At 40.9% G+C, this 12,853-nt stretch overlaps 1 protein-coding gene across 7 annotated transcripts in view; it reads left to right on the forward strand.

Moving 5' to 3' along the window:
• The window catches only part of LOC131891886 (uncharacterized), a 13,316-nt gene extending 4,235 nt beyond the window's left edge, over window positions 1-9,081 (forward strand). For 2 of the 7 annotated variants that reach the window (XM_059241571.1, XM_059241572.1), the window contains exons 3-5: window positions 6,197-6,795; window positions 8,314-8,485; window positions 8,556-9,081. In XM_059241571.1, the coding sequence (XP_059097554.1) occupies window positions 6,197-6,795; window positions 8,314-8,485; window positions 8,556-8,936 (1,152 nt within the window). In that variant the 3' untranslated portion in view covers window positions 8,937-9,081. Of the gene's footprint in view, window positions 1-1,345; window positions 1,570-5,277; window positions 5,336-6,196; window positions 6,796-8,313; window positions 8,486-8,555 lie in introns of those variants that run through there. The other 5 variants (XR_009374487.1, XR_009374486.1, XR_009374485.1 and 2 more) reach the window with 5 other exon arrangements.
• The last annotated feature ends 3,772 nt before the right edge of the window (window positions 9,082-12,853 follow it).

Raw genomic sequence — 12,853 nt, forward strand, 5'->3', positions numbered from 1 at the left:
GGGTGCAGGGTGGGCAAATTCACCAATAGAATTCTTGAAACTAAGAACAACTGATTTGTTTCAAATATTCCTGGTGTTCAATTGCATCCTGACCAATCACAAGCGTATCTTTTTTTGCACCGAGGTCTCAAGACTTTTGCAAACCAGGTATTAGCCCGATTTTTAGAGAATGGAAATTACTTAAGTTGGAAGATTTAGTTGAAGTGAATAAGCTCGCACTTATGTTCAATTGTAAAAACGAAACCGTGAAAACCACCCTGAATTCTTTCTCTCACAAAATTAAACGGGATGTCCAGGTTTATTTTAAGTTGCCTTTCGCTCGACTCTCTTGGTATCAACGACTTCCTTCTTATTCATTCCCACTACTTTCAAAATATTTACCAATGATCAAGCTCGGAGCTCGATTTTAACCTGTCGCGAAAGCAATGAATCCGCCTGTTAACTGACATAACTCCTAATCACAAGTGAATGCTTAGACAAATGTTGAAAAAAAGTATAAAGTGGCTCTCACACTAACATTCCAATTGAGCCTAATGAGAAAGAAGGTCCTTAGATGAGATTTGGGGCCTCAGGGTCTGGAAGCCCGGGGTAGGACAAACCCAATGATCTGGTCATTGCCCTGCGTGTAGCGAGGATAGAATTCCCATGAAACCAAACCGAATGTCTTATGGGAAATCCTGGGGTTGTCTCTTTATTTCTTCATATACTTCTATCATCTGTCTATCTAATTTTTCTTGAGTCTGGCACCTCCAAAAAGTACAAAAAATTACCAAATCCCGCTCAATGACCCTTGGGTCAACGTCTTTGAATACTCCAATTGTAGATGATAGAGGTAAAGATATTGAGCAGGTCTCATCTATGAAAGATTTAGGTGTAGTCCTCCAAAATAATGGAAAGGTCAATGAGCACATCCAGTTAAAGGTGGGTAAAGCTTTTCAAAAGTGTGGTTGGAAACATCGAACGTTTAAGTCCAGAGATAGCTTCACGATGCTAACTCTGTTCAAGTCGGTTGTTCAGCCACATTTTGAATATTCTTCACCCATTTGGGCACCAATGAGTTCAGCAGGTTTGCAAAACGTCGAACCTGTCCAAAGGTGTTTCACGAAGAACATCACAACTCTCGTATTGGGAGAGGTTAGAAAAGTTGGGACTGTACAGTGTTCAGAGGAGATACGAAAGGTATCTGATATTGCACGTTTTCAAAAGCATCCATGAGCTTTGTCCTAACCCGGGTTTGAAGGTCAATTCTAGTGATTGCGGAGGCTTTATGTGCGTTTTGAGAGCACGTTCAAGCCCCTTGTGAATTCAAGCTAGATCGAAAATTTGGAGAGATTTTTAAGGAGCGTTCCAGATCAAACCTCATTCCTGTTTTACACCTCGTTGAGAACAGTCGCATTTTTGTTGCTGTTCTTATCTCCCAGGAATTTCGAACCAAGGTGTGACTTCCTCTGTTGCTTCTTGGTTGCTGTGCACGTGTGGTGTTCGTGGTGTTTGTGTGTGGGTGAATGAATGGGAATTGCCATTCATTCACTCAATTAGGTTTGGTTTTTCACGGCTCTTTGATAAGACGTAATTACTTTAAAACCTTATAAGTTTATTGCTCATTTATGGTTACCTTTAACATTTTCTCTCTGATTTGTAGTGTAGTATTTCTAGTTTCAAATCGTTATGTGTATTTCTTCAGTTTGATTGTATTGGTCCTTGACGATTAGAATTTATTGTTCATTAGTGTATTGATTTCATCTTGTATTAGACCAGTTTGTTGAGTTTATTTCTGTGTTTTTGTGTTGTTTTCCTAATTTACATATGTTCTTGATTCCTTGCTTTTCTCTGTCCCTTACGCCATGTTTGCTATCTCCATCTTAGATTTGTATATTAAGTTTGATGTTAAGTAGTTCATTCCTATTTTCCTTCGTTGTCCTGCATCTCAGGACAAGATTGCACAGCTTTTTTAGTTTTCTTCTTTTTCTTGGTCTCTTGATTTTTCTGCTCATTGATAGTTACTCCTGCATTCATGATGGAAGCTGTTTTTGGAAAAGTCAGCAAAGAGGCTAGACAATGTTTGGACTTGGTCTTAGCAGGGAAGGATCCTTCCGTAGTCAATAAGCCCTTTATTTTAGAGGCTTGGGTCAATGAAATCTGGGTGCTGCTTGAAGAACAGGCTCACCCAGAAGTTAAAAAGTCGACTGATTTGACCAATATAGAGGTTGAAGTAGCAGCTCCTCTTGAAAAAGAGCAGGCAAAGACAGTTGTAGAGGAAATAGTCTGTCTTGTTTATCAAAAGCGGCCTTGTCCTGATGCAGGAAAAGGCTGCCAGTTTGACCACGCTACATGGTGTCAAAAACTTCTCAAGTTCGGCCTTGAGAAGTACAATAGTAAGAAGGGATGTTCAAAGGTAGATTGTCCTTTTTTTCACCCGTACATGTGCCGTCAGTCCATGAGACTTAAGACATGCTTTAATGTACGGTGTACCTCCGTCCATGTTGAAGGGACGCAAAGAAAGCCGAGAAATAGGATAGCTCAGTTTCGTAGTTTTAGAGCTGACCCTATTCCTAAACCTAATCCCACCCCACCCCCCTTCCTTAACCCATTTAGCTTCCTCCCTCCCTCTCCTCCTACCCCCCACCCTCTCTCCCAATTCCCTCCTCTTCCTTCAAATACCCAATCCACCCCTATTCCTATAAAAACTCTCCTCCCTAATATTCCTTGCCCCACCCCTATTCCCAAAATACGTTCCTATTCAAATGTAGCTGCCCAACCCATTCCTCAAACCCAACCATCCCCATTAGCTCATGCATTGCCTCCAGTAGAACGTAGCTTTGTTGATAAGAGGGATTTTTTACGCTTGGAGAGGATGGTCCAAGACCTTGTGAACTTGGTCCGTCAAAAGAGAGGTCCGTAAAGGGGCTATATTTGAACGTGCATTGTCCGATTTCAAAAAAAGACAGCACAAAAGTTAAGATCTTAGAAGAACTAGCCGTTGAGAGAGAGATTTCATTCACCTCTATAACAGAAACCTGGCTTCGGCCAGGGGACTTAGATGAAGAACTAACCATAGTTGAATTCAACTTAGTTCGTTGTGATAGGATACGCCCTGATAATTCCATATTCCCACATGGGGACGTATGCCTATATGTTAGGAATGATTTGCACATTAGTCATGTACAAATGTCGAATGGAGAAGTAGAGGTCTTAGCTTATCACATCCGAGGGCTTGATCTGTCTATTGTAACAATGTATAGACCCCCTTCTTGCTCAGCAAGCACTTTTACGTCAGCTCTCCAATTCACTGGAAATGTGTTGGATAAGGAAGTGTGCTCGAGAGTTTTCTTTGTAGGGGACTTCAATTTTCCGGCTAGCGTTGTAGAAGAGGAGGCTAGTTCGGATGGGTATATTCCCATTTCGAAATCGACATCTCAGTCGTTCGAAAAGCTGGAAGAATTTGCGATCTTGCGCAATTTCTCCAAACATAATGGTGTAGCCACTAGAGCAAATAACCTTCTGGATTTGGTCTTTTCCAATGACCCTGATCCAGTATGTCGATGTGACTCCTAGTAATCTGTCATATCATCGTGTTCTTGAGATAGGGTCGACCATTACCCAAAAGCCGGTGTACTCTAGAGTAAGACCGGCCAAAAAGGTCGGTCTGGCTAAGTTCAAATTCAAAGATGAACATTGGCCGTTGATCATAGAGAGATTAGAAGAACTTGACCTGATTTCAATTCTGGAACAGGAATCGTCCATAGATGCAGCCATTGATAAATTAGTTTCAGTTTTTAAGGAAGTTTGCACCAGTCTAGCAATCTCTGAGTATGTTCCGAAAGGTGGTACACGGACAAAAATTCCAAAATAAAGGAAGACTTTGTTCAAAAAGGGTTGCAAACTAGCAAAAACACTGAAGGGCACTTCGAATCCAGTGATTGTGGCTAGTCTTCAAAAGAAGTTGGACGTAGTTCAGGGTAAGGTTAAGGCCTCCATCGAATATGACCAGTTACAAACTGAGAGTAAGGTGGTTCAGGACGTCAGGTCGAATCCGAAGGCTTTTTTTCTCTTATGCGAACTCTAAGAGAAAAATGAAACACTCCGTTGGGCCTTTTGAGGTTGATGGGGAAGCCATTAGCAATGTAAAGACTATGGCTAACATGCTTGCAGATCAGTTCTCTAGTGTGTTTTCAACCCCACTGAGTTCAGAAGCAACAGCTCATTGCTCTAAAGATGAGTCTGTTGAGATTGACAAGGTAAGCCAAATTGAGCGTCTAGATGATCTTGCAGTCACAGATCAAGATGCATTAGAGGCCATCAAGGACTTGATTCTTTCAAGTTATCCTGGTCCTGATGGTGTAACATCGCAGTTTCTGATGAGATGCTCACAGGTTCTTGCTCCTGTTTTCTCGTACTTGATGCGTTGCATCTTGGACCAGGGCAAGTTCCCCTCTTCTCTGAAGCTAGTTCATTGTTTTTTGTTCCATATTTTTCCATATTGTTCCAAGTTTCAAAGGGGGAGATAAGTCGCTCCCCAGTAATTATAGGCCGATTTCTCTCACTTCGAATATTGCAAATGTGTTTGAGAAGATCAAGAAGTCCAAACTTGTTGAGTTTCTTGAGGTCAATGAAGTCCTTCCTCCTAGCCAGCACGGGTTTCGAGCACATTTTAGCTCGGTTACCCAACTGATCGAGCATTTAGAGCAGGTCATTGAGGGACCGGAAAGAAACGAGTCAGTTGATGATGTCTATCTTGATTTTGCCAAGGCCTTGGATAAAGTAGATCATGGCATTTTGTTGAATAGAATTCATGACATTGGTCAAAATGTGTGGATTAAAACAAGATTATCAATTGTCCATGCCATATATTCTGATTTCTGATATGTTGAATGTCCTTTTTTGCTTATTTCATACTTTAATTTCCTTAATGATCAGTTCAAGTTCCTCATTGGTTCTTGTTCATTTTCTTCTATAAATGTGTTTAGGCAAGTTTTGTCCAATATTTTGCTGATTTTAAAGACAATTTGTTTGTTTTTTGATTTACCTGAATGTTGATGGTTAATTCATTTTTTTCTTTTAACGTTTAAAGTTAATTTAGAAAAAGAGAGAACATTATTTACTAAAACAGACTCTTAAATGTATTATGTAGCATGGGTTGCACAAAATCGCGCGTTTTAGGTCTAAATATACCACTAGAAGCTCTCAGAAAATGTCGGCTATTGAGTGGCGGAACAAAACACGGAATTCCAGTCATTACTTGGTGGACAAATTTCTGATTCTGGTTTATGATTTCAGATAAACACTGCAATCATTTTCTAAGCTGGTGGCCTTGTTATTTGGGGACCATTTTTGGGTGAGCATGGCCTTGTGGCCCAAACTGAGCCCTACTAACACATAAAGTTTTGCTCAATTTACTTGAAATCAAACAAAAACTCAACCAAAGTCTGCTTCACTTCCAAATACTCCTGTAGTTAAGTCACATCGCAATGTTCATGAGATCCTTGACAGGCTTTACCAATCGGTTGTTACTTTGACCAAGCATTGAGCAAAAATTTGATAAATTCAAATTAGGCCAAATGCGATTTCCCAAAGTCAATTCCATGTTTTACTCAACCACACTGTAGCACCCCCTTAGCGGGAAGTGTCTCCATGTTTTATGCTAATTACCATAAATCAAGCTTTTATACTAGAGACATTTTCCAACAGTTCTTGGACTTAGCATAACATTCCAGCAATATACGCATCACCAAAATGTATTACTTGATCCATTATGTCGAACGATTAAATTCTACTTTTTAAACTAAATGCGCTTGGACTTGGGAGTACATGACCCCCCAACAAACTGCATGCTATTGCAGCGTTTAAGAGGCAAAATTAAACACGATATTGATTTGAATTAGTTTCTAAGCTATGGCACATAGTAATAACTGTGCTCCAGTACAAAAGTAGTCAGATTACCCAGTGTGTCAGTCGAAGAGAATTTGGTTATTGCAATAAATGCCCAATAAAACAACTCCAATGTTTTTTTTTTGACCTCTTACAGAAAAGCAATTACATAAGACAACGAATTTCATGATGCTTGTGATGAAAAGGTTTCTTTTAACATATTTGATTTTCACTTTACTGAATTCATTCGAGCCTCTGCCTTTTCGTTACAAACATTCATGATTTATGGCCTTTGAAGTACTAAATCATATCATGCGCTCTTTTTTAGGTGAAAATTCCCGCTCCCAACTTGCGTGCCTCGGATTTCACCAATTTACCGATCAAATATTATTCAAAACTTCAACCGAAACCCGATCCCGGAACTACTTACGTAAACTATTGCAACGATTTTGAAAGCCTAGGCTCGCCCGAAAAATTGAGTCAAGTCTCATCGATCAAACAATTCATCATTGTGGTCCCAAAAACCTCTACTAAAAAGGTCAATGATTTCCCTCTACTTCTTTGGCTGAAGCTTTCAAACGAATGGAAAACGAGCATATGCATCAATTTGAACGGTCGCCCTCTCCCAGCTGATCATTCTATGAATTTCCCGATTCATTGGGACAACCTGGAAATCGTGAAAATATCCATACCCGATTTACAAGGATGGCGTAACTGGAAGAATGTTTTGATGGCCGAGATAATTCATTGCCATCATTGCAAGCTTGATGTTACAAGGGGATTCGACTTCCACCGACTGTTTTCGGTTTGGTCTCGCATCCGCGAAGAATTCAAACTGCATAAGTACATTTTTGACAAGAAACAATTGGACAACGAATCATACGACGAGTTTCGGATGGAGATCCTCAAGGAGTATCTTTTTGTCGGGTAATGACTAGACTCCGACAAAAAATGTTGTTCGTAAGTCGAGCAGAAATTCGATATGGTTGCAGTAACCGGTTTTCTTCTCAATGACTCTGTTCAGCTCTTTCGCACATACGAACCCTCCACTTCTGCAATTTCTGCTGGACGTGAAAACAACATACTTCGTCGTAGTTTAGTAATGACTAATGTTTGATTACAAGTACATAATGTTAATTACTCTTCTATGAAAGCGTAATCATGAGGTTGTTTCGAGTAAAATTTGAGCTTTTGATTTTTTGCGATGAGTTTAAAATAAAAACATGTTCAGGTACTCTGCGATATAACCAAACATCAGGAAAATATTCAAGCATTTTCTATGTGTTAGCTTTATACACCGATACCTTTTTTGTGACTCAAAACGATTTTGGATGATTTTAACTGCGACCGTAATGTTCACATAACATGAACAAAGTCGCTTTAAATGAACTTTAAAAATGATGATAAAAGCAATGATCATGTTAAAATGATGCTCAAAATCGGTTAATTCAATGATTCTTACGGGCAGGACTGGCTCCTACTGACGAACACTGATCTACTGTAGTTCCACTTAAAACTACAAGCAAATGCAGATGTTCTCAACAAATCAGTTGAAGGGTCCTTACAATAGTAAAGAGTGAGGGCACTGTTGGCACATAATGGGTTAGGTAACAACCTCCTTACATATTGACAATTATTTTCTACTATGCTTTCACTCACTTGAAGTTGAGGGGGTCATATTTTTTGCCTTTAAAACGAAGGGAGTTTTCATAATATGCGTTCAACAGTTTTCAACTATTTTGATCATTTTGGGGGCAAAAAACCTATTTCATGAATTTGAACCATAACATAACCTAAAACCGAGGATTTGCAGAAAAAGTGAGGGGTTTTGGTAAAATTTAGGAGAAAACAGGGTGGGCGTAAAAAAAATTGGGGGCAATGATTGTCTCCCCTCAAAGCTTTGTTTGAAATTAAACCGCAAGCCTTCATTAAGAGGAAGTGTTGAACACATACAACAGTGTCATACTGCAAATGATCTAATTTTAGCCTAAAGGCAAAACATTCCACCATCTGCCACCAAAAAAATGTTCTAAAATACAAATGAAAGCAATCTTGAAGTCAGAACCAAAACTAAGGGCCTGCTGAAGACCTGCAAGGGGCCAAGGAAGTGGGTGAGCCTTTCGGTGTCCACCCTCAAACCGTTGGTAAGAGGAGAGCCTCATCCAAGAACAGCAAATCCTTGTAGGCACAACAAACCAGATTGAGGGCAAAACGCATGAAGATCGTGAAAAAAATGAATAATGCAATTTTTACCATAAATACCACACTAATACATGAATATCCAAACCAATGGAAACCTTCTTTCATATTTTTAAAACTTACATTGACGTTTTCGGAACTTATTTTGGCCGATTTTCCTAACTAAAAACAACTATTTTGACCATAATCACAAAGTACTCTTACGACCCCGATCAATCAGTATATGCTCTTTTTCCTTCAATCTAGGAATACGTTTCATCTTGCCAAAGACATTTTGAAATCTTATGGTATTGATGCGCAATTCCAACAGCCGAATCGGATTGATCAATTTCTGAAATGGCTCTGTCTAGAAGTGAATTCGCCATTGAATGATTTTCTCATTTCATGTGAAATTCCGGAGTACCCATCCGAAAATACGGTAACATAAACTGTTGATAAGGTTTTCAAAAAGGGAAAAATATTGACTCACTAAATGTAATTTTTTTCAGGCAAAAATCAACCCTGAGCGAACAGATGTCACCCATTTGCGACACGAGCTGATATATTTGTTTGATAATGTCCATCCTTCATCGCAAGAGTTGCATCGGCCATTAATTTCGTTAATATGGGAAGAAAAACTATGTCGGCTTTTTCAAGAAATCCTCATCAATGACTTTCCTCATGTCGTTGAAGAATCGTGGTTTTCTGAATTTGTTTCCATGGAAAGCGTGTGTCAAAGAAAAAAGGAAACGATCCTTAAAACTCGCGGCAATACGTCAATTTATACCCAATTTCAGGAAAAGAATGTTTCGACAAATGACTGCATTCCTCCTGAGAGCAGAAGTATTTTTGCAAAAATTGTGATGTTCATCGCCAATCAATCTATCTAAAGCAACGGAGGAACCATAACTAATCCAAAAACAACCAGCGTCTTGACCACTTTCAGGGATGGAAACGTTGAAAATTGTTAATAACCCATGCCCAAACTACCCAAAAAATCGAATGATTAAATATGTAACCATTTCCTGAAACCAACTGAACTTTTCTTGAGTTGTTCATTTTTTTGCCATTACTCTTAGCAAGGAATGAGCGCTCTTTGTGGACAAATCGTTGTGATCTATATATAATCTATTTGTCCCTCGAATGGTTTTGTTTCTAGTGCACGGTTTGTCCATTGAACCGAAAAGGCGTTAGTGTCACCTTCAGCAACTCCTCCATTGGTTGAATGGGGCAAATACTGCAACTCTTTCAAACATGAGGTCATAAAATATGCACTTCGATCTGTGACCCAACTAAAACAATCGAGGACACTAAGGATTCAACTTATTCATGATAACGAACTCACAAAAATTTAGCAAAGGTTAGTTAAAGGTCTCTCTGCCCCAACCGAGTCTTACTCATATTGTGCTCTCAATGGAAGCGAATATTCCAGTGAAATTAAGGGGTTGTGGAGAAAGATGTATGCAAAATATTGAGTTGCTGTACCACTCAAAAGTGATCAAATTTGGGTGGAATTAAATCTCATGGTTTTCGCATATTTGATGGAAAATTAAAAATATTGTCAATTCAGTGTAGCACTGCCAATTTTTGTGTGTTCGTGATCATGAATAAGTTGATTCCTTATTGTCCTTGATTGTTTTAGTTGTGTCTGAAAGTGCTTAGATCTGATTCTCTTTGACGGCAAATTTCAGGACGACATAATAACCAACACTTAAGACAAAATATGTTTGATTTAGACGAATGCCTTGTGGGGGTTTAGCTGTTTTCTAGCTGACCAACATTGGTACATTGGTGACCCTGAGTTCAACTACTTTTAAAGATGGCGAGCGACGATTCAAAACCAATTTCATCGTCAGGGTTGTCTTCGGCCGTGGCCGTCAAGCTCCCCGCCTTTTGGCGTCATGAGCCAACAAAATGGTTTCTTTTGTCCGAGGCCTAGTTCCGTCTCCGGGGCATTTCGTCCTCCTCCACCAAGTTTGACCGTGTCATATCAATATTGGGGAGCGATATCATTTCGAGGATCCCGAGCTCGGTGCTCTTTCCGAAGCCGGATGACCCGGATCCCTACACGACCTTGAAGTCCGACTTATTCACGGTGTTTGCCGTCAAACCATACCAACGAGTGTCGTTATTTTTGGATTTGATACCAGACTCCATGCCCATGGCCGAGTTGTATGCTCAGGCCATGTCACTTCTGGATCAGGTAGACGACGTCAAGGAGTACCTGTTCAAAGACAAGCTTCTTCGCGCGTTTCCCTGCCAAATGCGGGCTTCGCAGGCCACTCATTTGGATGATCCGTTGGACCGTTTGTACGAGCATGTGCTGAACTTGGTCTCGTCAGTGACCAAGCGTCGGCCTCCGTTCTTGTGCCATTTGCATCGCAAGTATGGAAATAAGGCATATCGTTGCCTGGATCCGTCCAAGTATACCGGTCCACCCCTTGATCCCCGTGAAGACCGTTCAAAAACCTAGTCGGAGGCTGTCGTCCTGTCGTTTGCTCGTCGGCAGCCATTCTTTCTTCTTCCACCTCTGGATTGCGTACACTTGCAACAAATTCCTTGGACCCTTCTCTGTTTCGGATGCAATATCGAAGACCCGTTTTCTCGTGGATTCCGGGGCGTCTATTTCTTTAATTCCGCGTGGAAGTATCTCGTCATTGATGGCTGGTCCTCCTGATTCATCGACCAATTTTGTCACGGCTAGTGGCACCATCGACTGATTCATGGCTCTCCAGTCCCTCAATAACCTGCTCAATGTGTTCAATTAGTTGGGTAACCGTGCTAAAATGTGCTCGGAACCCATGCTGGCCAGGAGGAAGGACTTCATGAATATCAAGAAATTCAACAAGTTTGAACTTCATGATCTTCTCAAACACCTTCGCAATATTCGAAGTGAGAGAAATTAGCCTGTAGTTACAGGGGAGAGACTAATAACCCCCTTTGAAAATTGGAACAACATGAGCTACCTTCAGAGAAGAGGGGAACTTGCACTGGTCCAAGATGCAACGCATCAAGTACGAGAAAACAGGAGCAAGAACCTGAGAGCATCTCATCAGAAACTGAGATGTCACTCCATCAGGGCCAGGGTAGCTCGAGAGTCTCAAGTCCTTAATGGCCTCTAAAGCATCCTGATCTGTGACTACAAGATCATCTAAATGCTCAGCTTGACAAGCCTTGCCAGTCCCAAAAAACTCATCAATATAGCAATGGATTGTTGCTCCTAAACTCAGTGGAGTTGAAAACACACTAGAGAACTGATCTCCAATTATGTTGGCCATAGTCCCTACATTGTCTATGGCTTCCCCATCGACCTCAAAAGGCCCTACAGGGTGTTTGATCTTTCTCTTAGAGTTTGCATAAGAGAAAAACGCCTTCGGATTCGACCTCACCTATTGAACAACTCTACTTTCCTTGTTCAACTGATTTGTCTCAATGGAGGCCGTAATTCTACCTTGGATTAAATCCAACTTTCTTTGTAGGCTAGCCACAACTACTAGATTCAAAGTGCTCTGGAGCTGTTCCATACACATTCAACGATTTGGACAGAGGGGAAGAATGATCGCACGAAACAGGGGTGGACAAGCGGGGGAGAAAAACCATAATCTTCAGCTTGCATTGCTTGACGAACAAGAGGGGAGACATGGACTCAACTCACTGACAAGAAACAGTGCTGCATCCGACACTGCAACAAAGATGCATCAAGCAATGACAAGAAAAGCGATGATGAAAATCCAATCAGTGCAATGAATGCAAGAAAAAGGGTCAAGGAAGCGCAAGGGGGCTAACCCCGGACCGATGATCGAGGAGTCACGATATACCTCTCGAAGCGAGAAGAGAGCATTGGACAGCATCCCAAGTTGCTAATTGCAAGATAGTTGCTTGAGGGATTTGATTTTCATCCACGAAGAGTTGGGCATCATTGAGCAGTTTGGAGGAGTCCAGAGGTTTGCTGTGGATCGCCGGAGCAGAGTCAACGATCACCCTTGTGGCACGCCTTGTTCGAGTGGAACTTTCATCCCAGACAAACGGACGTATTCCACGATTCGCCATTGACCAAAAAGGCCGCACAACCAGTAAGTGTAACCCCCTCTGTTCACTTGTTTGCCCCTTCCTAACTAAACCTTTTGCTAGAGTTAGACCGCCGATATGTGCATTCTGATTAGCGAATAGGTTAGTAAATAAAGTGAAAATATTTGTATTTAATATACATTGCGTGTGCTGTCCCATCATTCGTGAGGAATTAGATTATTGGAAGTAGTGATCTATTCAATTGCGTTTGATAGACATAGAGAGTGACCCCGAATTGCATGTAGGTACGGCTGTCTTGAGGTAAGCCCAGTAAGTAGTATACAACTGAAGTCGAGTTGTGCTCTTGAGGAGTAGAGATAACCGTCCGCCAATTCGTCTCTATTGTAAAATATTTCTCGTATGCCCTGATTAGGGTTATAACCGGAGGCCTTAAGATAGGTCTAACAAATTGAAGCCCATGTACTAGGTGCTCTCCATCTCAGAGAGCTATCAAGGTTTTCACCTAGTGCTCTGGTCAAAATTATCTAAATCCCGTCCAGTGTGGGAATCAATGTCTGGACGGAACAGGAGCCTTTTTGCTAGTTTGCAACTCTTTTTGAACAAATTCTTCCTATACTTCGGAGTTTTAGAATGTGCCCCGCCCTGTGAGACACATTCAGAGATTGCTAGACTCGAACAGACGTCCTCAAAAACTAGAATCATTTTGTCTAAGGCAACATCTATGGACGATTCCTTTTTCAGCATTGAAATAAGATGAAGCTCTCCTCGCCTTTTTATA

Source organism: Tigriopus californicus, chromosome 12 (assembly GCF_007210705.1).
Source record: "Tigriopus californicus strain San Diego chromosome 12, Tcal_SD_v2.1, whole genome shotgun sequence".
NCBI lineage: Eukaryota > Metazoa > Arthropoda > Copepoda > Harpacticoida > Harpacticidae > Tigriopus > Tigriopus californicus.